The sequence below is a fragment of the Trichomycterus rosablanca genome, chromosome 20 (genome assembly GCF_030014385.1).
Source record: "Trichomycterus rosablanca isolate fTriRos1 chromosome 20, fTriRos1.hap1, whole genome shotgun sequence".
NCBI classification, from domain to species: Eukaryota; Metazoa; Chordata; class Actinopteri; order Siluriformes; family Trichomycteridae; genus Trichomycterus; species Trichomycterus rosablanca.
The window spans coordinates 10902277-10929664 of NC_086007.1; the positions used below are offsets into that span (position 1 = coordinate 10902277).

Consider the following 27388-nt stretch of genomic DNA (forward strand, 5'->3'; position numbering starts at 1 on the left):
TCTGTTCTTATTTTTCTGCTGTCCCAAGTTTAAGAGTGTAAAACTTTTACATCAACTGTAAATGCTCTCACTGTGAAAATAAGGCAAAACATGAAAAGAGATTCTGGCAAGTCCTAATATTATCCAACAACTTTTGTTTTGCAGATGGACACAGCTGATGGGGCCAAAGAAAATAAATCACAGAGAAGTGTTTTCTAAAAGCAATGAAGGAACCCATGTTGTGAAGCCCAGCTGATCCACGAAAGGAGCAGGTTCTTCTCTTTTTAATCCACTAAGGCTCATTGCATGTTCTCGATGATGAGCAACACTTTCACTAGTGAGACTGTTGATTTTGTAAAAAATCATTTAGCGTTCGTCTCCTATGAAGGACCAGACATGCAGTGTGACAGAAATATGTGATGTCTTAAGCCCTCCATGCTTGTGCAGCATGGACATGGGCTATGTTTTATCTACTTAAAAACACCAACAGGACCAACAATCCATCCTGTAGAACTTCCTGGAGATATGGACTGTACAGTTTTTGGCAGATACAAGCAATTAAACATGCTGACTGACTTGGAACCTTAAAAGGCCAAGTTATTTCTTTATTTAATATAAGGTCCTAAAAGGTGAAAGGAGATCATGTGTAACATCACAGCTTCCTGTAATGTTGATTCAAACATTGACCAGTTTTTTCAGCCAGTGCTGTACATCATTGTCATCATCCTTGGCTTCCCTACAAACTGTATGGCCCTCTGGGCTGCCTATTTACAGGTGAGGCAAAAAAATGAGCTGGGTGTCTATTTAATCAACCTATCTGTGGCTGACCTTCTGTACATTGCTACGTTGCCCCTTTGGATTGATTATTTTCTTCAGCATGATAACTGGATCCATGGACCAGAGTCCTGCAAGCTGTTCGGATTCATCTTTTACACCAACATCTATGTCAGCATTGCCTTCCTCTGCTGTATTTCTGTGGACCGGTACTTAGCTGTGGCCTATCCGCTCAAGTTTGCCAAAGTACGTCGCGTCAAGACAGCCGTCTTGGTTAGCGTTGTAGTCTGGGTCATAGAAATTGTAGCTAACTCTGCTCCACTCTTCCACGATGAGCTGTTTGCAGATCGCTTTAACCACACCTTCTGCTTTGAAAAGTATCCAATGCAGGACTGGGTGGCGGGTATGAACCTGTACCGAATATTTCTGGGCTTTTTGACTCCTTGGTGCTGTATGTTAGCGGCATACAAGGGAATTCTAAAGGCCGTGCGTAGCAATGTCTCCACCGAGCAGCAGGAGAAAGCCAAGATCAAGAGACTAGCTCTGAGTCTAATCCTTATTGTGCTCTTGTGCTTTGCACCATACCATGTACTTCTGCTCTGGCGCAGTGCACTCTTTTTTAGCAACCCATGTGACTGTCGGGTAGAGGAAAACCTATTCGCTGCCTACCACGTTGCACTTGCACTAACCAGCCTCAACTGCGTGGCAGACCCAATACTGTACTGTTTCGTGAACGAAGGAGCCCGTAACGACGTGAGCCGTGCCCTGGCCACCTTGATCGCTGTCTTCCACAAGAAAAGAAACAAAGATTTCTTAATGGGGGGTTCAATTACAGTGGAGACGCCCCTGGCCAGCAAGAAGCCAGACAACTATGGAGAAGTCAGGACAGATTCCATTAAAGATGACTTAGAGATAATAAAAGATGAGTGCCTTCAGATGACCAAACTTAGTGTTAAAAATTGACACAACACTCTGCATACGCAGGGACAATTTGTCAAAGGAACTTCAGGGACTGTAAGCCTCCATTTTTTGCCATAAATTCTGTCCATAAATTCTGCCTTTGAATAAACTGTTGATGTAAATGCCAGCTCAATTTGAATGTTATGTCAGATGCCTTGTTTATTATCGTTTAGTATGAAGATGATCCAATTGTCTGTGGTAAATCATTTCTTGCTGTAAACATCTTTATTTATAGCTCAAGCCACCACAACGCTTAAAGCTTGGACCATCATGGTAGAACTGTACCCAAAATGTGTTGCAATGAATAAGAACTTTTTAAATGGGCAGTCACACATTTAAAACCATTTGTTACATTTTCTAGGTATTTTAAACTGCAAATACCATAATAAAAGCCATAGTTAAATTATCATTAAGATACACTTTTCGTAGGAACCATAACATTTTGTAATTATATGGTCAGATGACAAAGGAACTTCTGTAATTGTTTTTCTAAGATGTTCGGAAAGTGTCAGGTTAGTTTCAGTAGGCTGAATATTTTACTAAAGACTCTCTTCAAGTCCAAGGAACTTTTCTGGAAGGATACAAGATCAGTTCTCCAAAATAAATTCTCTTAAATGGTGTTTTGATGGTGGTGGTGCTGGAGAAGGCTGTTTGACCAAAATCTTCCATAGATGCTTCAATAGGTTGTGATCTGCTGATCAGTTACACCTCACGCTTTTTAAGGGACAGTATGACAAAGTAGTCATAACTTATTTGATTTTTGATTTGCACTTACACCGATCAGCCATAACATTAAAACCACCTCCTTGTTTCTACACTTACTGTCCATTTTATCAGCTCCACTTACCATATAAAAGCACTTTGTAGTTCTACAATTACTGACTGTAGTCCATCTGTTTCTCTGCATGCTTTGTTAGCCCCCTTTCATGCTGTTCTTCAATGGTCAGGTATTATTTGGGTGGTGGATCATTCTCAGTACTGCAGTGACACTGACATGGTGGTGGTGTGTTAGTGTGTGTTGTGCTGGTATGAGTGGATAAGACGCAGCAGCGCTGATGGAGTTTTTAAACACTTCACTGTCACTGCTGGACTGAGAATAGTCTATTATAATTATAATAATATTTCCAGCCAACAGCGCCCCGTGAGCAGCGTCCTGTGACCACTGATGAAGGTCTAGAAGATGACCAACTCAAACAGCAGCAATAGATGAGCGTCCGTCTCTGAATTTACATCTACAAGATCGGAGTGTCTAATAGACTGGACAGTGAGTGGACACGGTATTTAAAAACTCAAGCAGCGCTGCTGTGTCTGATCCACTCATACCAGCACACACTAACACACCACCACCATGTCAGTGTCACTGCAGTGCTGAGAATGATCCACCACCTAAATAATACCTACTCTGGTGGTCCTGTGGGGGTCCTGACCATTGAAGAACAGGGTGAAAGCAGTCTAAAAAGGTATGTAGAGAAACAGATGGACTACAGTCAGTAATTGTAAAACTAGTGCTTCTATATGGTAAGTGGAGCTGATAAAATGGACAGTGAGTGTAGAAACAAGGAGGTGGTTTTAATGTTATAGCTGATTAGTGTATACTTTCTTAAAGAGGACTAGTGCATCAGAACCAAGCCAGCAAAATGCCCCTAATAGCATAACATAACTGCCTGACTACCTTGTTGGGGTCAAGCATTTAGGGCTGTATCTTATGATCTAGGCAACAAAGTTTGCATATACCAAAGCACTTTTTTTTTTTTTTATGCATTCATCTGTGGCTCATTGTTGCAGTTTAAAATACATTATGACCAAAAGTATGTGGACTTATTTATTAAGTTTACATGTTTTGCCACACCCATTGCTAACAGATAAAAAAATAGTATGCAATTATGTTTCTAACTTTAGGGCAACAATTCTAGGAACACAATTTCTCATTTGTGCACCGAGCGAGGTCCATAAAGACATGGTTTGACTGGTATAGAGGAACTCCAGTGGTCTTCAATTCCCTTGAACGCATTTGGAATGAACATCAGTTGTAGACATTAAACATCGTTCCATGGGCGTTCAGGTGGGACAGTGATAAAACACACTAGCACACCTGAGCTGACATTTTCGAACTCCTCGGTTCGAAACTCAGCTCTGCCATCCGGCTGGGATGGACGATTGACTGTTGTTCATACAGGGTGGGAGCCAGATAGGGACTCCTCATATATAGGATAGGGATAATGTGTTGATCAGGGTGTGATCTCGCCCCGTGCAGGTGAAAAGATGCAGTCGGCTACTTCACACGTTTCGGAGGGGGCGTGTGTCAGTCTTGCTCTCCTCAATCAGGGCGGTGGTCGGCATTAATAGAGAGGAAGCATAATGCAATCGGGTAGTTGGATGTGCTAAAGTTGGGAGAAAATGCATAAACAGAAATAACAAAAAAACATGGTTCCATGACCTCACAAATTCTCTTTTGACTGAATAATTTTAGAATGGGATGACCTACAATCTCATGGTCATGTGTCTACGTACTTTTTGGCCATATAGTTTACACACACTACAATTGTAGCCTCAAGTAGCTATCAAGATACAGCATAACACTGAGTGTTTTCATTTTAAATAATTTAGTTTTTTTGAGTTGATTTGACTAATTTGTTATCCTTTCATTACCACTTTGTCAATGTCAGGGAATACACTCTATACAGGCACAACTCTATCACAGGGCTTGAAACCTCACTCATTCACACCAGTTCGTGTCTCTTTTTAGGCCAGAAGTAAATGTTGTTGGCTTAAAAAATATATTTTAATTAAAACAAGTGACTTATCTAGATTAATCACTGATTTGGAGTATTAACCTTGTTAATAGCAGTTTTACTGACCAAATTTTAATTATTTACAATATGAATTTAAATGCATAAATGTGAAACAATTAGGAAGCAGTTTAGTCCAACGCAATGTATGTTATTATTGTTATAATCCTGTTTTATTAAAATTGTATATCTTGAAAAAAGATTTTAATATGATAATTGAGGAATAAAACTAGGTGGCTTGTCTGTATTTTATTTAACATTAAATGTATATATCATAGTTTTTAATTTATTGTTAAACAATGGCAAAACAATACATCACATTTTTTGTTTGGTTGTTTTTTTGTTGTTGCTCTTTTGTAGCATTTTGGGGTTTGCAATAACTGTGTTAAGAATGTGACTGATCTGAGAAATGTTTTATGCACATGAGGAAATATATCAACAACTTGACTGTAAAGTTGGTGAAATTAGTGAGACCAATGTGTGTCCAACATTTGTTTCAGATGTGTGTTATTTATGTATGTTAAACTACCTGTCTTATTATGTCTAGTCAGTGGAAGCAGACACTCACAATGAAAATACATCCAAATAATAATTTGCACATGTTTACATTTGTGTCCGAATGCTTTATTGAAAGTCTCTACTGTTAATCTTGTGTGTCTTCTATCAACAGGTTTGCAGCACAGTAAGGATGGTTGCTATTGCAAAAGCTAATAAATTATGTTGGGTTAGTCGTTTTGTGGCAAAGCTTTTCAATTACAGCAGAAAGACAAAGGATGTGTTCGAAAACCTAGTGCACTCTCTACATAGACAGCATTTTGTCATCCTATGCGAGCTCCCGACAAGTAGGCTGTTCGAAATCCTAGATGCCTTAAAATGCTCACTAGTTAGATATCTTAAAAGTAAACTGTATTTTCAGTGAATAACGAGGGAGCATCCGATGCTTCCTTAGCGATGAAGGCAATCCCAGCATTCAGTGCGGCATGACTTCTCACAAAAAATAACAAATATGGCGGACGATGCAGGGAAAAGAATGGAGTTCATTTCAAATGTAAATACATTATTACTGAATTTCAATTTGTTAAACGTGTACAAGTGTTTTTATTTGCAAGTTCGGGCTTGTGACAATTTAACCGTTTTCGATACACAGAGGGAGATGTTAGTTGACATGTTAGTGCGTTGTGCCATTGGTTTGAATGGCATGCGGCTAACGGTGTTAGCTTAGTAAGCAAAAACTGATGGAATCTCTAAGTAGTGCGTTCGAATCATCTGAATTATAAATCGATGACTTATTAGAATCCTCTCTACTTAGGCAGCTTCCTATGTAGGCAGTAAGCGAGCAAGGTAGCTCACTAGGTTTTCGAACACACCCAAAGTGTATCACACAGCACTATACTGCTTTATAGTCAGTTGTCTATAGCTGAACAGTGGTCAGTTAGTGTAAGGTGCATATCAAAATAACTGGTGATGTATTAGGTTGTACAGTGTTTATATAGGTCCAGCTAAACATCTCTAAATACTGTAAGATTTAATACAAGTCATAACTATCTTGATTTGATTTTTGATTTGCACTTATTGTTTTCTTTAAGAGGACTAGTGCATTAGAACCATGCCAGCAAAATGCCCCTAACAGCATAACAAAGCTGCTTTTATAGTCAGTTGTCTATAACTGAACACTGGTCAGTTAGTGTAAGGTGCATATAAAAATAACTGCTGATGTATTAGGTCCTACAGTGTTTATATAGGTCCAGCTAAACATCTCTGAATACTGTAAGATTTAATTCAAGCATATAGAGTTTGGTGTGCACTATAGATTAAAGTGCTTATGGGAACATTATTTTTCTTTATCGCTCTTTAAAGCAAGGTTACACACAGGCAGCAGCACAGTAATTTATTCAGTCTTGATCGACAGTGTTCTTGAGGTGTCACCCAGTACAAATGTTAACTGATGATAGTGGAGGGCAATTTTCCTCATGAGGGCACCTTCTGCTCTTTCAATCTTTGCTATTCATAGCTTCCTAGCCAGTTTTGGGTTGCTAATCAATCCACACAGTGGGACTTCTGACCCATGTATCGTTGCACACAGTGAGTGCAAGGTTATTTTGAGTTTGTTTGCCCACAGGACTGAGTGGCATGATGGAATACATAGGATTCAAATTTGTGTGTACCCTTGATAAAGATGGTAAAAGTTCTATTTAATTTTTTTTATTGTAGATCATAAACTAATGTGACCTCTAATTGAATTACAATTATAATAAAATAAAATAATATATACACCGATCATGCATAACATTATGACCATCTTCCTAATATTGTGTTGGTCGCACTTAGCTGCCCCATACAAAACAAACTGTGATGCACAGTGTATTCTGACACCTTTCTATCAGAACCAGCCTTAATTTCTTCAGCAGTTTGAGCTACAGTAGCTCGTGGCCTTGGATGCCCATGACCCTGTCGCCGGTTTACCACTGTTCCTTCCTTGGACCACTTTTGATAGATACTGACCACTGCAGACCGGGAACACCCCACAAGAGCTGCAGTTCTGGAGATGCTCTGACCCAGTCGTCTAGCCATCACAATTTGGACCTTGTCAAACTCTCTCAAATCCTTACGCTCACCCAATTTTCCTTTTTCTAACACATCAACTTTGAGGAATAAATGTTCACTTGCTGCCTGATATATCTCACCTACTAACAGGTGCCGTGATGAAGAGATAATCAGTGTTATTCACTTCACCTGTCAGTGGTCATAATGTTATGCCTAGTCGGTGTATATATATATATAAAATAAGAAATCTTCCCTGCATTTTTCTTAGCTTGTCAACCCAGTGTCACTCTTTTTTCTATAAGTCTTCTACAATTACCATGATATAAAAAGGCTATACTGACAATCCCAATTTGTTTTTTAGTAACATTTAACCACATTAAAACTTGAAAACAGCTTATTACCTACTGGTTGTCACCATTGCTAAATGAGGTTTCTTAGTGACATGAGAAATAGCACCGAGCCCTTAATAAAAATAGTGGATTCCAAAGCTTTGCCTTCACAAATGTTTTTATGTTATTACACTGAGAAGAAAAATAATCAGAGACAGACTTTGGGTACTAGACAGGATGTGCTGTGTTAGTATTGATGATAACCACAAATAAATATTGTTATATCTTACCAGAGATATAAATCAGTGGTTTTTAAGGTCAAGTGTCAGTCAGAGAACATGGGTAAATGATGAAATGTAATAAATAAATGTTATATATAAAATAAATGTTAAAAACAATTGTATTATATTTGTCAGACTAAGGTCACAACTAAATCCTCAGGTAGCAAAAAAAGTATTTGAAAAATTATTGAGTAACAATGTCGAGTGGAACACAACAATGCTATTTAATTACTTCATTCATCATCTTTTACCACGGCCTTGTCCTGGTCAGGATCGCGTTCGGTGAAATTCACTGGACAAAAGGTAGGAAACACTGTGAACAGGTCTCCAGTCCATCACAGGGCAAACACACACATACATACACCCCTAGGGCAATTTTGTATAACCTGACTGAGACCAATACTAACTAATGAGCACAGTGCTTGATGGGAAACACAGTTCCTCTATAAATACGGTGCGCTAGTCAATGTTTACCTTTTGCCACTGCGGCAGTAGAAGCTGTTTGCATCGTTACACAGCTCTAATTTATTTGTTTAATGTAAAGGACTCTATAATTATCTTTGACCAGATATTAGTTGTTAGTCTGGGTTAGTAGTTTAGTGGTTTGGATTAAGAGCTGGTGGTCAGAAGAATTGATACTGTTGGGCTCAATAGCAAGATCTTTAAGCCTCAACTGCTTGCAATGTATTTGGTCACAATTGTAACGTATTTTAAATGAACATGTCTGAAAGGTCATTAATATGTGATATATCAGTAATGAACCACTCCAACCAGAATCCAAAACCAGCTTTAAACTACCCACTGATAAATGGTTGAAAATGAACATGTTCATGAAAATGGCTATAGTCTTACTGTTCGCCCACATTTTAACAAGGTTTGTTTAAGGAGGCCAGTAAGTTATTACTGCTGGATTTGATACACAATACCAGTACAACACTTAACCCATGCTGTCATTTTGTTAGTGTTATTGCAGTAATAAAAAGGTCCACCATTCAAATAATATGTGGTTTTTTACTGTTTTATAAATTTATACTAACTGGGAGCTTCATGGATTTTAGAAGTTTAAGTAAAACACCATCATTACCTTGTCTTTTATACACATGTATCATGATTCATGAGTTATCTCTATCAACGAAACAAATGTCAGTGTAAACTGAGATATAGCCACAATGGTTAATCATTAAAGACAATCACACCAACATCGACTATGGTTTTATTAACAAAGCCAGCTACATTTACGCATCATATATTTTATAAGTATGAAATTGAGTTGGCAACCATATAAAGCTATCACAGCCTGTACTTTTCTGGCAAGGCACATTTATTTAAAGTAGCATTGGTATAGCACTGATGTTGGCTTGCAGTCAGAGTTCTAATTAATCCCAAATGTGTTCATTGAGTTCAAGGTCAGGGCTCTGTACAGGGCACTGGGGTTCCTCCTCACAACTTATCAAACCATGTCTTTATGGACCTTCATTTGTGAAACATATCATTTATTTAATAAAATTGATTTTATACGCTTGTTGTTCACGTACTTTTTGCCATATTGTTGGGATTTTATTGATATTTGATTGACATTTTTGGAAACTGGACTAACATTTTGGCTTTGATGTTTTAAATAGAAGACATAAGTAAAAGAGATAAGTAAATCAAAACAATTAATTTGTCACTAATAATTTTTTATAATCTAGTTATAACAGGGTATTGTGTGTTTATTGCACTCTTCAGCAATTGCCTGAATGAGGTCAAAGGTTTGCAGATACCCATTCTAATTAGCAAATATGTGTGCAATGCTTGTAGCCACAAAGGACAATTAAGCACACATATCTACATATGCAGTAAAATGGGCCATGCAATAAAGGCTCACTAATTTAAATTCACTGCTTGGTGAACTGCAGGTGTTATTGTGAATTAGAAACATCTAGGAGCAGCAACCGCTCAGCTGCTTAGCAATAGGTCACACAAGCAAAACAGGGCCATGAACTTGTTGGACATCATTAAAAAAAATTTGCAATAATATAAAATAGGTCCCACCTGTTTTGTGTTATTAAACCATGCATGCCCTTACATACTTAACTTTGTGCACAAGGGAACTATCATGTTGGAACAGGTCTTTAAACTGTCTCCACAAGGTTGAAACCAATATAATTTGTTTTATAAAATTGATTGTATGTGCCTGCTAACTATGTGTGAAAACACCTGAACTCAATTATTAGGAGGGGTGTCGAATTATTTTGTCCATATAGGGCATCTTACAAAGCAAGGTCTGGAAAGAAACAGTTTGCCAAGTATAATGTGGAAGAACCTGAGAACTTAATGGAGTGCAGAGTACTGATATCAACCCCATCAGCACTAATGTTCTTGTAGATGAATAAAGTGAATTGCTATTTAGTCATGTCTCTAACTTTAGTTCCTTCCAGTAAGAGCAGTGGCTGTTAAATTTACAAAGGGGAATCAACTTAACTTTAAACCTTAATTTTTATGATTTAGGAGATAATGCTTAGCATACAGTATAATAGTGTATAATGATGAAGGGATTATTATTTGCAATGCTGTCCAATTGATCTTGATAGCAGACTATCCTGTGTTTTTTGGCAAAAGGGTCAGGCATGAAGGCATTTGATTGTTTAAGTGGGTAATATACTGTTAAAGAGAAATAAATAAATAATTTAGAGAATAAACTTCCTACTGATGTATTCCTATTATAAAAATAATACAGGTCATTTCCTGTTTACTCAGTGTGGCGCAGCAGATTGTTTGGTGCTGCACAGCTTTGTGTTTCATATGACCTGGTTTCAGTACTGCTGGCATGTTTTTTTGTCTTTCCCCCACATTCCAAATAACATATTGAAATAAATAAATTGGCCAATTTAAACCGCCCCTAGCTATAAGTTTGAGTTTGAAAAGTGTGTAATGCCTGGCTATGGAATTAATTCCTGACAATGGTAAATTAGTGTGTAGAATGTATTGCTGCCCTACACCTACACCCAGTGTTTTCAGCATATGCTTCTGACCCATCATGACCCTAACCATGACGTGGTTACTAAAGCATAAAGAAACAAATTAATGTATATATTTTGTGGTTATGGGTCATGTCCTATTCAGTGTCTTTATGCTAATGCTGTAATAAGAAGACACTGCCTCAATGTGATTTTTTTGTGTCCTGGTATGCTTCACCAGTCACAAACTAAAGCCATAATTAGTGTCAGTGCATGCTAAACCATGACTAAAGTGTTGTGCGTGCAGTCTCAAGATCATAATAATCTGTTTGACCGGAGGGGCACAGAGTCACAATTTTTTTTATAAATATTACTTCTTCCTGTCTTCTTTGTCAGTGCTTTGGCTTGCACACCTACTTTCATTTACATCAACTGCTTTATCTTGGTCAGGGTCATGGTGGGTCTGGCTTCACTAGTGGGCAAGGGTATTTTACTGCTCGTCTTGATAGCAGCACTTCTCTCTAAAATTGAAATACACCTTTACATCAGTGATACCTTCATGCATATGCATGTCACCAGTGCTGTGGACATTGATGCACCCTATACCATGACAATTGTTGATTTTTGCAGCTTTTGCTGGTGAGCTGAGATGAGCTTGGGCCCTGAAGACTTGGCAGTGTTTCTGTATAGAATTAATGTTTGGCTTTCTCTTTGTGTATTAATTTCAGCAGTGAAATGCGTTAAGAGACAACGGTTTTTCAAAGTACTCCCTGTAACAGTAGTAATAGTATGTCATTTTCTGTCATGTATATATTATATATTAGAGACATGCAGTGAAAACTGAAGAAAAAAAAAAACATTAAGTGGCTTAAACATCTTTAAGGAAACTTTTTTAGTTAGTACATTTGAAAAATTATACTTCTTTAATAATTTAATCTGTTACTAACCACCTCATTCTGGTGAGTGTTAAGGCAATACTGGCACCACCTGCAAATATTGTATGCAAGATGGCAACAAACCCTGGACAGGCTGTCAAATGGCATCAAACACTCATTCACTCACACCTAGGGACAATTTATAGTAGTCATTCACATTTGCAACGTTTTAGTACCCTGGAAACCCATGCTGACAGAAAGAACGTGCAAAACTTGTTACTGTCCACAGTCCTAGGTGTATGTGACGCACTATCCAAGGCATTCCTAGCTTGCACCCAGTGTTTTTCAGTGACACGGAACCAGCTGTGACCCTGACCTCGATAAAGGGGTTGATGAAAAGGAAATGAAATTTTTTTTAAAATATTTTTTAAATGTTAACAATTTTTTAAAAATTGTTTATGCATTTTCTCCCTTTTTTCCCCCCTTTTTAGCGAGTCCAACTGCCCGATTGCTTCATGCTTCCTCTCCACCAATGCCGATCCCTGCTCTGATCGAGGAGAACAAAGCTAACCCACTCCCCCTCCGACACGTGTTGCAGCATGCCGTATGCATCTTAACACCTACACTTTGACGAGTGCAGTGCAGCTCAGCATTGTGTATGGAGAGACACACCCTGAGAGCACTTTTTCCTCATCTCTGTGCAGGCGGCATCAATCAGCCAGCAGAGGCTGTAATTGCACCAGTCATGGGAGAGTCCCTATCCTGCTTAGTCCCGCCCATATCTGAACAACAGGCCAATCGTTGTTCATGTAGCTGGGATTCGATACGATGTATTTGAGATCCCAGCTCTGGTTCCAGTGTGTGTTTTTACCACTGCACCACCTGAGCGGCGGAAATGAACATTTTAATTTGAGTCCATATTTGAGTCTACATTCCATTGCAAATCTAAAATTGCATTTGCTTGAAACCTGTTTCTTTATCTTTTTCTTTGTTTTTCCATATTATTTTGAATCCGTGTGTATTACCTACAGATTACAATTCTTTTATCTATTTCCTCCCACAGTCCAAAGACATGCAAGTGAAGTGAATTGAAGATACAGAATTGTTCATGACTGTTTGTCAATAAAAGACTTGACCTGATGAATCTTGTGTAAGCAGTAACTACCTGTCCTGTCATGAATGTAACCAAAGTGTGTAAAACATGATTCAAATCCTAATAAATAATAATAATAATAAAATGGCCAATATTTTCTGCATGATAATTCTCTGCAGATACACGTTATACATAACCGGCACTTGTGCGCCACCATGTGGCACTATTACATTTATTATAAAACAGATTTATCAGAAATATGTGTTTGATAAATGTGAAAAAGCACGATCTTATAAAAATATATGCACCGTAAACATGTTAATTTGTGTGTTTGTTTAATTGTTTAATATTTATATAACGCAGAAAGACGTACGCAGTTTTAGAGAATAGAAGATTGTTGCCAGGTCCTTGTAAATCACACGAACACATATTTTGGTCCGCTTTTTTGGAAACACATGCAGAAAAAACTGTTGTGTTATACCAACACCGTAATAATAATTTATTCATACCAACACAGTAATTATTTATTTATTTATAACAACACAGTAGCTTTTTTCTGCATTGTGTTTCAAGGGACGCAGACCAAGAATATACAGTATATTCGTACGCAGGTTTATAGGATGGAAAATTGTTGCCAGGTCCTCGTAAATCCGACGTATACATATTTTGGTCTGCGTTTCTCGCAACACAAAGTAAGAAAGGGGAAAAAACTACTGTGTTGGTATAAATAAATTATTTAAACCAACACAGTAATAATATTTTTTTATACAAACACTAGTTTTTTCTGCATTATGTTTTCAGGGACGCAGACCAAGAACACATATTCGTACGTAGTTTTAGAGGATGGAAGATTGTTGCCAGGTCCTCGTAAATTCAGCGAATACATATTCCTGGTCTGCGTCCGTGGAAACAATGCAGAAAAAAACTACTGTGTTGGTATAAATAAACATAATGCATTAACTATGTATGTTGTATGTGCATCGTAGAGCCTGTAATTCAACGCTTCTCATATTTTATTTGTGACACGCTATGTAATAGCGGTTGTATTACTGCGTAATATTTGGTTTCGAAGTAGTTGTACAACGATTTTTGAAGTGGATCTGGCAACCTTGATAGAGCGTGAAGTAGTTCTGGGTCAGAGTTCGACGTGTACTCCACGTGTTTTCAAACTGCAGTGTTGTTAGTTTGGGATCAGATCAGTGTGGTTTAGGATTATATTTAGCTTTATTTTATACACAGTGATACTGCTGCTTCAGTATGTCGCATAACATCTCATCATCAGATTCAGAAGATGATGGTCATTCAGCAACACGAGGTAAATCACAGAAAGAGCCTGACAGAGGTGAGTCCCTGAGAACATCACACACAGTTCTGTGCAAGTTGTGGATGATTTTGCTACCAACGTTACAAAACATCTCAGTGTGTTATATTTATGTTGGTTGTAACAAACAGGTTTACTTTGTATTAATGTGTGATAGAAAAATTGCACTCTTATATTCGGTGTGTTGGTGCCAACATAACCAGCAATCTTTGTCCTGTGATCTTTTCTACTGCATGTTACTGTTCCAATTTGATGTCCACATTTTCATAACATACAGGGGTTTGGTTTGTAATAAACACTAGTTTAATTTACAACCCCAAATCAGAAAATGTTGGAAAATGCAAATAAACTAAGCAGTGTTTCTTATCCTTACTTTGACTTGTATTTCATTGCAGACAGTGTGAACCCAAGTTTTTATATTAGTTTTTATACCCCATATTTGTGGTTAGCTTTTTATGTCTTATACATTTATTTCTTCATTTTAGGCCTGCTACACATTCCAAAAAAGATTGGGACAATTTAGGACAGGGTTTGTCATGGTGTGGGGTTGTGTCAGTGCCCTTTGCAAATGTAATTTAAGCTTCTGTGCATTAATACAGAAAAGTACTTTAATATTTTATGCAGTGTCTTCAAGACAACATCTTGACGTTCTACAAGACAAGGGAAAATCATATGTTGCTGACATTACAAAGCATGGCTGTGAATGAAGGTATAAGTACTGGACTGGCTTGCCGGCAGTCCTGACCTGTCCCGAATAGAGAAAGTGTGGAGAATTTGTGTGGACAACCCTGTACTGTTGCTTAGGACATTAACTGTTGCCGGAAGAACAGGACAAAATAATAACACCTGAAACACTTAAACATTTTTTACGTGTTGTGAAAAGGAATAGCAACATAAAGTGGTAAATGCTTTACTGTCCCACCTTTTTTTTTTAAATGTGTTGCAGGCCTGAAATGCTGGAATGGATGTTTATTAATAAATGAAATGAAACTGATCAGACAAAACAATGAAATATCTCAATAAAAGTCAAAGTAAATGTAAGATACACTGTGCATTTTTTTTATTTGTATTATTTGTATTTTACATACTTTCTCAACCTTTTCTGGTCTGGAGTTGTAATTTATTGGGATGCTCTAAGCTTGAGGTTTAACAGAAACTGGCAAAATTTATTTCCCTCTACGACATAATGTAGTTTTTTACGTAAGAGTGCAGTCAAATTTAGATGTTTCCACTTATGTTAACTGCAGACGGTAACAGTGTTACACTTTATCAAGACAAAGTAAATATTATTTACTATCATACTGTAAATCATCATGATACAGTAGCAAATTGTTGCATTAACTGTGAGCTATTTACCTCTTTAGTGTTTTTGATCCTTCCATGAAGTAGTGCACTGCCCTTTGTCCAGAGTGTTTTGGACTGTTTTACAGACATTAAATTAGCATTTTGCATGTATTTTTTACAAGAAAAATTGATCATTTATATTATTCAATATCTCTTTGTTGTCTGTTTAAATTAAATACCTGTAGAAAACAAACAGTTGGCTGTTTTATTAAAAAGCATTTAGCATTAATCAGCATTCTGTACATTCACTCCTACTGGATTTAAATTTGAGCTGCCTTCCCTGAGTTGAATTCTTCCACTGACTCTCTTATTTACATGTTTTAATGCAGTTTGGAAATACGAGTGCCCTCCAGACTTTGTGCAGTATCAGTACAAATGTAGTGAAGGTGCAGAGCTGGAGAAAAAAAGGGAAAACACAGAGCTGTGGCTCATCAAAGCTCCAGCCCACTTTGACCACAACAGGTGAGAATAGCAGTCAACATAAAAATTCGTTCTTTTTTTCCCAAGCCATTGTTTGTGATTTACTCGTGTTTTGGATTACTGCCTTGTGGCACTATCCATCTTTACTTAAGCTTCTGGACCTCTGTCACACGCATCCTCTATGCATGCCAAAAGATGAACCCCACCAGAACAGAGAAATTGTACTCCAGAAATTGTACATCAGAAAATGTACATCAGAAATTGTGCAATACAAACAACAACAACAAGGAAATCAGACCCCACTGAAGAAAATATTGGACGTTTTGAATCACCTTAATTTAAAACAATACAATCACTGCAGTAATATAACCATTATATCTAAGACGTAAACTTAAATGCCAACATGGAAGTGGCCAATTGGCAATAAACCAAAAATAAACAAATGCTTCAGCCTTTAATTATGAACCATTATTAACATTCTCTTGTAAAATTAATTTTTCCCCCAAACCGTAACGTTCCCTTCACTATGCTTCACATCTGTGATGAAGATTTGTTACTGGTGCGCGGATATCTTCTTGCTGTAAACAAAGTTTTTAGAACATTGCTCTCTGCATTGTGGTGCATCTTGTTTGGAATCTGTGGTGTCCTTCCATAAACACATTTCTTGTTTGTCGTGGTCATGATCAGAAACATGCACAAGATTCCCAAGGATCTTTTTCTAATAGGCATTGCACTTTGTGCTTTAGTGTGTCCTTCGCTGGGAGAGTAGCAACAGTTTAAATTTGTCGACAGTTTGTGATGTGTGGCTTGATGAATATCCAGATGTTTAGAACTTATATATATATTTTTTAGCTTTTTTAGACCATGTTTGCTTTTCCCTACCCACACCTTCAGTCATATTACGATAATTAAAATACCTGATTTGTAATGAAGTAGTTAGACTAAAGGTTCCCATGTAGTATGTGTTTCAGTTTGGACTGTAATGTATTTATTTTGTATTTCTTAGACATGAAAATTGCAATTGTTTGTTAAATATAATGAATTGAATGTAGAGCTGATGTTAATCTGATGTATTTCCTGAATTTGTGCTGTTTTTTTATTAGCTTGGCAGATATGAAAGTGTCCTTATCAGGCCTGGAAATGATCCAATCTACTGGTGCCTCTTCCAAGATCTACAGTGTTCTGGCAAGTCGTTCTGGCCCTGCTGACCTTCATCTTCTAACCTCTGTTGGTAAGAATCAGGATGCATCTCTGTCTGCTTCAAGCTTTGCTGGAGTCCTCAGCATCAGTGAGAGTTACGGAGACTGCAGCGGCAATCAGAATCCCATGCCCGTCCCAGCAGCCCCTGCCCCCAGCATCCCAGCGGGGCTCAAGCAGCGCTTCCAGCCCTTTGGGAGCTCAACAGCCCCTCATTTAATTCAGAGCACCACCTCGACCTGTCACCTTTCTCCAAAGAAAGCGAAGCTGGAGTCAGAGGAGCCTGAAGGTCATAGACTGAAGAAGAAAAAGAAGAAAAAGGATAAGCACAGTGAGGAGGAAAGGATTGAAGTCCCCTATATCAAACAAGAGAACATAGCTTATGAGTTTGGTGAGTTAGAAGTCCCAAAGACAGTGGAGGAGGGAAAAGCTGAAAGAAAGAAAAAAAAGAAGGTAAAGAAAGAGAAGGAGGACATACAGGACAAGGTGGAAGTAGACACCAGTTTAATAACCAAAGAGGAACAAATGGACACTTCCTATGGTGACAATGATGGCTCTGTGAAAAAGAAAAAGAAGTCAAAGAAAAAGCAATATGAGTAGACTGATATTAAATGTGTATGTTAAACTGTGTTCATGTTTAGGGATGGATTAAGGATGCACTAATCCAGTGTTTACTGTTGTAGAAAATGTAAATGTACAATCTTAATGATCAATCCTGTTTTATTATTTTGAAATTGACACCAACATCAAAATCCAAAATTCTGGTCTGATTCAGTTGTCAGGAAGAATATTTAAGCCTTGAAGCTTATTATAATGTAAGCTAATAAGCATTATTGAAATTATATTCTTCCAACATTGCAGTAACAGTTTAAGGAAAGCCCATTTCCTTTTTTTCTTTTCCAGCAAGACTGTGCACCTGTGCACAAAGCAAAGTCTCATGTATATAAAGACACGAACACATGATAAATATAGACAGAAAGAGAGAGGTTTTGTATATTTAAATATAGCAATTGCATATGGTCTAAAGTATACATACACCTGTATGGGACCTGATTCATCTAAATGAATGAAAGTTGCTGTAACAATAAAAATATGAATTTTAATGTTTAAAAAATGGATTCTGGCTTTTTGTTTTGAATAATGACTAAATCCACGTTTACAAATATTGATGCATTGTTTTTTGTGCTGGGAATGGGAGGTGTACATTGTATGCTCAAAGTATATTTGTTTAAATGTCGAGCTTTGTGCTTACTTGGAATAGGGTCATCTCTTAAAATCCTGTAACAGTGTAAAGCTTGCCTGACTGTTGGCAGTTTCACCCATGTGCTTTCTTCCCAAGCTTGGAAAAGGCCACAAAAAAAAAAGCTAGGGAGCTTTCTACATAAACAGCATTTTACGTCATCCTGTGCGCGCTCACGAGAATGAGGCTGTTGGAAATCCTAGATGCCTTAATATCCTCAATACTAAGGCATCTTAACATTTCAATGTTATTTTGCCTCAAGAACGAGTGAGCATCGGAAGCGTCCTTAGTGATCAAGGCAATCCCAGCATTCACTGCGGCAGCTCTTCTCTCGCAGAAAAATAATAAAAACATGGCTGACGGGACGGAGAAACGAACAGAGTTATTTTCAAATGTAAATAAATTATTATTGATTTTTAACTTGTATAAACTTGCACGAGTGTTTTTATTTGCAAGTTCGGGCTTGTCAGCAAATGTAACCGTTTTCGGTACACGAAGGGAGCTAGGGAGACAAGAGTTAGTTGACATGCTAGCACATGCTGTGCCACCCCATCCCACTGGTTTGAATGACAAGATGCTAAATGCGAAACCCGATGGAATCGCTGTCTAAGTAGCGCGTTCGAATAACCTGACTTATAAGTCAATGAATTATTAGAATCCTCTCTACTGAGGCAGCTGCCTATGTAGGCAGTAAGACAGCAAGGCAGCTCCCTAGGTTTTCGAACACACCCAAAGAATTCTCAAGATAAAGTACATTATTAGTCCTAACTAGGAATTTCTTAAACTTTCTACACCACCAAATGAATAATCTTCATTTGCTGAAAATACAGTATATTGTTGACCAAACAAATTTGACATATTTTTTTAGAAAACTCAAATGCAAAGTTTAATCATTCAGTCACAGAATAAGAACAGTTGTGGAAACACCCCCTACAAGTTTATGTAAACTCTTCACCTAAATATCACCACCAAATCACATTGTCCAAAATTGTGAATCTTATTGGCTACACTTGTACAGTATGCTATGGTCAAAATATACCAAATGTGACAATTATTTTGACTTGGTCATTTAAACCACCAGAGTGGCTAAGTGGGTAGCACTGTTGCCTCACAGCTAGAAGGTCCTGGGTTCGATCCCCAGGTGGGGCGATCCGGGTCCTTTCTGTGTGGTGTTTGCATGTTGGACACCCCCACATGTTGTGTCCGCGTGGGTTTCCTCCGGGTGCTCTGGTTTCCTCCCACAGTCCAAAGACATGCACATGAGGTGAATTGGAGACACTAAATTGTCCAGGACTGTGTTCGATATAACCTTGTGAACTGATGAACCTTGTGTAACGAGTAACTACCGTTCCTGTCATGAATGTAACCAAAGTGTAAAACATGACGTTAAAATCCTAATAAACAAACGTTTGCTGACCTCATATACAATAAGACAGTTTTGTCGCCATCTAGTGATAATGCTGTAGCACTGCATGTTCTACACTTGGCTTGTGCCTCCGGTTTTCTGTAGTAGTGTGATTCTGCAGTAAATCCTGGGTTCAGTGCTAAATGTATGGATGATCCATGTTATATCAACCAACATCACAAGAATGTACTGCTTCATCAGATTAATACAGGATGCTTAATTGATAGGACGCTGATAGCCAATAATAATCATGTACTGACATCAATATTCAAGTTCACTCTTTGCAAGCCCCTGTTAAGATCTGGTTTGGGTTAATTAAACTTGCATATTCTTGCTAATAAAATATAAGATAAGATAATCCTTTATTAGTCCCACAGTGGGGAAATTCACAAACAAATATCAGTGGGGAAATTCACAAACAAATATCGATACAGCATTATTTTTTGTGCTGGGAATGGGAGGTGTACATTGTATGCTCAAAGTATATTTGTTTAAATGTCGAGATTTGTGCTTATTTGGAATAGGGTCATCTCTTAAAATCCTGTAACAGTGTACAGCTTACCTGACTGTTGGTAGTAGTCAATATAGTAGTCAATAAATTGGAAAATATGGCAAACTGTTCCACAACAGATCCAATGTGTCAACCCTCAATTTTTCTGTGCTCTCTGTGTCCTCTGCCGGTTACGTGACATGTTTAGTAAATGTAGAGAACCATGCTAATGTTCCTGTAATGCTCTTAGCTTTAACTAGACAGTAGGAACTACTTGCAGCATCAATTCTACCTATTGAGTGAAGAACCAGACTGCTGGGGCACTGGCAAGACTTAAACTGGGCAACTGGACCACTGGAGTGTCTCAAAGCTGTCTTAAAACCTGGATGCTGTCTTCAGAAATGAATATCTGGTCCAAATAAAAATGGTGTACTGTTTCTGGATTAGAGGCTTGCTAGAGTTGTAAAAGCAATCTGGTTGATCTTTTTGAAATATTGCTAGAGGAAGAATTTAAAGTATTAAAGTAAAGATATACAATTACACACTCAAAACGTATTATTGTTATTGTCTTCGTAAAGTTCGTCATTTTGCAGCCGCTCAGGTGGCGCAGCATGTCATTTGAGAGGCGTCCTCAGTCAGGGATGAAGGGTTGAATCAGTATAGAGGACGCAATTAGGGTAATTGGACATGACTAGACTGGGGGATAAAAATTGGGTGGAAAAGTTTGTCATTTTGCTAATTTTCATAAAGAATCCCTTTCACTTCCTGAAAAAACAAAAAACAAAAATCCCTCCAAACTGCCATTAGGTATGAATCATTGAATCATTAGTTAAATGAGTTGTTTGTAATGCCCAGTACTGGTCTAACATCCAGGTTTATTTCTGCTTAAACCTAGTGTTGCCAGGATAGTCTACAAGCAATTGGTGATAAAAAAAAAAAGGAAAAATGCTGTTAATAAGAACAAATATTTCTTATATTCCTTTTATCTATTATCAATCCATCTGGTTTGGAATGAGTTAGTCTGTGGAAACAAATCTGCACTGATGCCTTTCCTCAGACAAACACAGAATAAATCTTGTTTGTGGATTTGAGTATTTGGATTATGTGTGAAAACACTCAGATTTTTGTGCAGTCACTTGTAATCTCACGGCTGGACTACTGCAGCTCCCACCTGGCAGGTGCTCCTGTGTCCACTATTAAACCCCTTCAACTCATCCAAAATGCAGCTGCTCGCCTGGTTTTTAACCAACCTAATCACTGCCACATCACCCCCACTGCTGCGTTCCCTTCACTGGCTTCCTGTAGCTTCACACATTCAGTTTAAAACACTGATGCTCGCCTACAAAGCCAAAAATGGACCAGCTCCAAGCTACTTTCGAGGTCTAATCAAACCCCGCTCTGTACCACGCAACCTCCGAGCCACTAGTCTCGCTCGACTTGATCCTCCACCCAGGACTTGAGGAAGACAAGCATCAAGGCTCTTCTCTGTTCTAGCACCCAAGTGGTGGAACAAACTTCCTCTGTCTGTCCGAACATCTCTTGCTGTCTTCAGAAGACGATTAAAAACTCACCTCTTTACTAAGCACTTAAGCTGACGTGTTCTTAAGCTGTTGTTACTTAAACTAGAGTAAGGTAATGTTTACTATGGAAGCTCTTCTGTAAGTCTCTCTGGATAAGAGCGTCTGTTAAATGCACCCTACGTCTAGAAAACTCGTTATGTAGACCTGTGCAAACACTGGAACTGAAATAACCCAATTCATTGCACAGTTCATCCTCAATGGTCTTGGACCATCACATTCTGAAAACATGGATATGGTCGTTCTTTTGGATCACTGGTTGTATGTTAAAACTGCTGCTACTAATGGACATTTTAGGATTATTCCAGTTAGTGCTGCATCTGTGCAGTGTTCAGAGTGCACAGCTAGGTGGTGATGTGACCCGTACAGACAGCTTCCTTCACTACTGTAAAACACTACAGGTTTTCTGAGTTCTGCACAGGGGTATGGTCATGTTTTCTAATGAGCACCGAGAGTCTCAAACGCCTGCTGATACATTTGCTTTCAGCTTCTACTGACATACAGCACAGCACTCAAAAATTTTAGTGTAGATTTTGTGTCCATTGATGATAGTGAATTTATACATCTGCTAATGCAATAAAGGAAAATATTATTTTGGTAACAAATTGCACTTGGTGGTAGGAATGTCTCCAATAACATCTTGGTTCCAGAATTATCTCTGCCTTTTGTAAACTGTTATTCCTGTAATCTGTAATTACATTACATATGGCAAAATTTTTGTGTCCTCTACACCAGCTTATAACATTATACCACGTTATGCAGCTTTATATGTGCCTAATTGCAAATCTGCCTTATACTTTTATATAAATTAGTCATGTTTCTTAATTATTGGATATATTTTCTATCAAACACAAACAAACTTGTCATCAGTCATGCTTTACAAGGTGAGAACCAGACACCAAGGGAAATGCTACTATAGTGCTAGACTCAATCAATAATGAGATTTCATCCTTTTTTTCCTTTTTTATAGAGGGGGGTGCTTGAGGAATGGGGTGCTTCTGTACCATCAGCACTCCGAGATACTGGAACATTGCTTGCTGTCTGGCAAAGCAGATGAATAATTGAATACGGTCTGAAGTTTGGGAGAGACGTGCCTGGACTGCAGAAGAAACTCTGGGTCCTGTGCGCCTCATTTGATGGGAATGATAACATTCGGGAAGGAGGGGTGATAAATATCTCATTAATGCTGCGTACATCACTTGTATGTTCTCCCCCCATCCTCTCTTTCACTGCCGCAATCCTTCATATGCTGTAAACTCGGTCTTTCATTCCTCTCATTGCGGTATTAAGGGGGTGGGGAGGTGGATGGGGTGTTACCATGGCAACGCAGAATTGTCAAGGACCATGGAGCGCATGGCAGTGGAATTGTATTCAGCCATGTGAGCGTTCCCTTAGTGCATCATAAAAGAGCAACTTACAGATAAGCATTTTAATGACTTTTTACCCCTTTTTCCACTTTATTAGTGTTTATTGTGTTATAATTAGCTGCCTAAACCTAATAAGATATGAGATTAGATGAGTTTTGCTTTGAAATGGAAACATTGGAGAATTACTGGGCTATAGAAGTACTTTTTGTGTGATGCATTAGCATTTTAATTGCATAGCTTAATGTGGTGCTCTCCGTCTCCTTGTTTAAAATGCATCAGTAAGTATGAGCTGATGAAGAACATAGTGTTCACAGTTCTGGACAGGTCTGCTTTGTTCTTATGTAATTCCCATGTATTTATATTTCCCAAATATATATATATATATATTTACTTATTTTCGAAAGGTGTGTGTGTGTGAGAGATGATACTGTTGCTATGCGCTTACAGACAAGTCAATTCCAACATATGTTATGTAAACCGCCCCTTTTCAGCTAGTTTCCATGACAACTGCAATGCCATTTTTGCCCCATTGTTGCCTTGCGTACCTTTCTGTGAGTGTTGGAGGTTGAAGCTGCACAGGGGCTCTCATGTCTCACGTCTCTCATTCATCATCCTGCACTAATGCTTAAGAAACAATGTGCTAGTTTTGTATTTTCAAGGTTTAATTTTTTAATAGACTATATCATTACTGTCAAATATCTAAAGTACCTTAAATTTGTCATGAATAATTTTAAGAGCTTAAATTCAGTTGCAGTAAGAACTATTAAACCTCCCCCTTGCCCTAAATAGTATTATGGTAATGTATGTAGAACTAAATAAAAATGAACAGGTCCAGGTAGGCAAAGAAAAATATTAATTGATACATTCAAGCAATTTTGATGAAAGTTTAAATAAAAAAAAAATCTAAACCTCCTGACAAATGTCTGTGTGCACTATTATTTAAACCATGCTGTTTGCTGAGTGCTAACAAGCTTCTTACACCTCTCCTGTGGAATCTTTGCCCATTCTTCTCCTGCAAAAGCTTCCAGCTCATTGAGGTTTGATGGCTTTCATGCTGCAACTGCTTTCCTTTAATCCTACCAGCAATTTTCTATGGGATTTAAATCCGGAGATTGAGAAGGCCACTCCAAGAGATTCCAGGACTGATTCCTTAACCAGGCTTTGGTTGAATTGTTGGAAAGTCCAATCATCACCAAGTTTCAGTGTCATCACAGAAGGGAGAACAAAAAATGCCTTGTTTTTTTCTGTGATGTCATTCACATGATCAAAATCGGCAGTTCCCGCAGCAGAAAAACTTCCCCACGTCATGACTGACATCACCATCATTTTTTTTCTTTTTTTTTTGCTTCTTGCAGACTGTCCCAACTTTTTCCGATTTGGGGTTGGAAAATAACTTTCTTCATCTTGCAACTTGACAAATGTACCCCCCTCCGACACGTATGCAGTAGCCAACTGCATCTTTTCACATGCACGAGGCGAGTTCATAAGCGGATCAGCTTTGTGTACTAAGAGCCACACCCTGATTAACGCATTATTCCTCGACTCTGTGCAGGCGCCATCAACCAGCCAGCAGAGGTCGTAATTGCATCAGTTATGAGGTCTCTATCCGGCTCCCACCCTGTATGAACAACAGCCAATCGTTGTTAATGTAGCCGCCAAGCCCAGCCAGAGTTTCGAACCGACAAGTTCAAAATGTCAGCTCTGGTGTGCTAGAGTGTTTTACCGCCGAGCCACCTGAACAGTCCTAATTAAAGTTTTGCGTATAATAAGCACATTTAGTAAAATATTTATTCATTGAAACCTACATTTGCCTTTATGGCCCAGAAGCCTTTTGGGATTATGTTTTGTGGACGAATAAATTGAAAGGGACATTTCTGGACGATGTCCAATTACATATATCATGAAGTTAACACTTCACATTAAAAACTAAATACCAACAGTCATGTACTCTTTACATAGTATTACATTTGTATATTGAACTATATTTAGTGTGACAAGTCTGCAATTATAGAGAAAATCAAGAGGGTGCATATGATTTTTCATGGTTCTTATTATGCTCTTGAAGTATATCTTATAAACCCCCTCATGCACTTATGTACTTGTATGAAGAAGCGTTATTTAGGTCATAAACATTTGGGTCGATGTCTAAATACACAGTGCACACTGTGTCCAGAGCTGTTACATCATTAGGAGTCTAAGAGGTGTAAAAGCGATTTGCATCAGGTACTTTATATTAATCAAATTTAGCTGTAAATGAAATTGATAGTCACTGAACTTTTCAGTTCAACCAGTTGTACTGACAATGTTTGTATATAGAATTCTTGATATTCAAACCTGTTGGCAGTAAGTGTGGCTAAAATATAAGACCCACCAAAAAGAAGTGATACCCACATGGGCAATGTAGTGAATAACATAAAGGCATAGACAGTTTTGAATTATTCAGGATTATAAATAATTCATATTTACAACAAAATGTCATGGTCATTTAATCAACATGGCTGGTTTAAGGCCAACAGCTGGATTGATGGCCATCGTTGTCTTTGTGGTAAATGCATTGCTGCTAAACAAACACAATACAGTGCCATTTGGGATTTGGCCGTTGACATACATCATGTTCATCCTGTGCACCACACCACACACACACACACACACACACACACAAGGTAATATCTACAGATGTAATGAATTTAAGAATAAATCTATTACAAATGTAAGCATATTCTATTTATCTAATTATCAGACTGCTGTTTTATTTGTGCTTAGCTAAGGTATTTAGTATCATAAGGGCAGTTGTAGCCTGGTGATCGAAAGGTTGCCAGGTTGCCACTGTTGGGCCCTTGAGCAAACCCTTAACCCTCAATTGCTTAGACAATATACTGTCATAGTAATGTAAGTCGCTTTAGATTAAATTGTAATGTTATGTTAAAATGTAAATGTCATATCTGTGTTTATTGTTTGTTTCTGCTTTAAAGTAAAGCCTTCTATGAGAAGCTTGTCCTGTTTGAGACCAGTTCTGTAGGGTTAAACCGGGCTGCACTGACCCATAGATGTACATAAACTCTGACTGTGTCAGGCCTGCTGTGTGCCATCTGCACAAGGGTCACAGTCTGTCTGCTAGCTACACATACATATTCATCTCATCTCCACCCGATACTCACTGATGCTTGCACCGACATCCTAACCATGTCCTCCTTTGAACTAGATAATAATGGAAGTGCTTGCAGAAAGTGGGTCAAAGCTTTATATATCCTCCCTCTAACACTGTTGGATTTAACCTTCAGGTGTTAGCTGTTGCTAAAATTGTAATAAAAGGCGATGTAGGCTAATTGATGCACTGTTGCTACTTTTTATTTGAAAGTTCATTTAAATGTATTCTTTTTAAAAGAGAAATGGCTTTTATTGTCAGCCGGGTCTTTAGATCTTTCTAAGTAGGGAAGTAAATAAAAACACATTATGTGTTACATGGCCTGAAGACATCCTAAACATCATACACTTTATGAAAAGTATTGAGACACCCCTTCTAATTTTGAATTCATGTCTTTCAGCCACAACGAATGCTAACATGTAATAAATCGATTATTTAAAGGAAATTACTTGGTGTGAAGAAAATCCAGTGGCCTGCACAGTTCCCTGACCTCAGCCTTCTGGAACTGCCTTAGAATGAACTGCATCATCAGTCGAGACTTTTTCGACCAACATCAGTGCCCAGCCATACAAATGAATGGGCACATATTCCCACAGACATATTTCAAAACCTTGTAAAAAGACTTACACCTGAAAAGATCACACAGCGGTCACTCTATTTTAATATTATTTGTCTGTAAAATGGGATTTCCAACAAGTGCATGGTCAGGTGTCCAAATATTTTGGTCATATAGTGTATCAAGTTATGGCTGTTTCAAACTTACTGGCAATAACATAGACTTGGTTTTCTTTTTGCTGCCATAGGAGCCTCCAGAGGTTAAGGTCAGGGTGCTGTGCAGGCCAATAAAAACTTCTACAAACTATTTTAAAACAAATACATGTAAGGACCATGCCCAAAGTGTTTCAGGGAAAACATGTAAACCTAGAATTGGTTTGAGTTGTAGAGTCAAATTGTTAAGTTTTACCCAGTTTCCAGTTTGCATTGCACAACATGATAAGCTTGTTTTTAGTTGCTTTACCCAACAAAATCTATTAATCTATGTGGGGGAAAAGCCCTTAATTAAATACCTAAAAGACTGGATTGTGAGTCTCACACAGAGGCTCTGTGAATGTGATAACAATGATAATAATAAACATACTTATATACTGTTGTTGGTGACCCTGTAGGACAGTGGAAGATTCCAGTTAACATAGGAACTGGTCTAAATCAGCTAGAACTGGGTTTTAGACGCCATTCAATGCAATTGATGCATTTCTTACATACAGCATGTACACATTTAGTAGCATTCTATTGTATCAGTATTCTTGGAATATTAGAAT

General features: G+C 38.0%; 2 protein-coding genes across 2 annotated transcripts; both read left to right on the forward strand.

Annotated features, from left to right (window-relative positions):
* The first annotated feature begins 621 nt into the window (after window positions 1–621).
* gpr4 (G protein-coupled receptor 4) lies at window positions 622–1817 on the forward strand. Its single transcript, XM_063017068.1, has one exon. The coding sequence runs from the start codon at window positions 622–624 to the stop codon at window positions 1714–1716; it is 1095 nt and encodes a 364-aa protein (XP_062873138.1). The 3' UTR covers window positions 1717–1817.
* Window positions 1818–13763: 11946 nt separating this feature from the next.
* On the forward strand, window positions 13764–17959 carry polr1g (RNA polymerase I subunit G). Its single transcript, XM_063016786.1, has 3 exons — window positions 13764–13905; window positions 15558–15690; window positions 16752–17959. The coding sequence occupies exons 1-3, from the start codon at window positions 13821–13823 to the stop codon at window positions 17443–17445; spliced, it is 912 nt and encodes a 303-aa protein (XP_062872856.1). The 5' UTR covers window positions 13764–13820; the 3' UTR covers window positions 17446–17959.
* The last annotated feature ends 9429 nt before the right edge of the window (window positions 17960–27388 follow it).

What these genes read in the sequence shown, in the direction of transcription:
- gpr4 (XM_063017068.1), top strand. Translation starts at nt 622, where the DNA reads ATGTGTAACATCACAGCTTCCTGTAATGTTGATTCAAACATTGACCAG.
- polr1g (XM_063016786.1), top strand. Translation starts at nt 13,821, where the DNA reads ATGTCGCATAACATCTCATCATCAGATTCAGAAGATGATGGTCATTCA. An exon ending in ACAGAAAGAGCCTGACAGAG is followed by an intron (nt 13,906 to 15,557) that starts GTGAGTCCCTGA and finishes GTTTTAATGCAG; the next exon opens with TTTGGAAATACGAGTGCCCT. An exon ending in GCCCACTTTGACCACAACAG is followed by an intron (nt 15,691 to 16,751) that starts GTGAGAATAGCA and finishes TTTTTTTATTAG; the next exon opens with CTTGGCAGATATGAAAGTGT.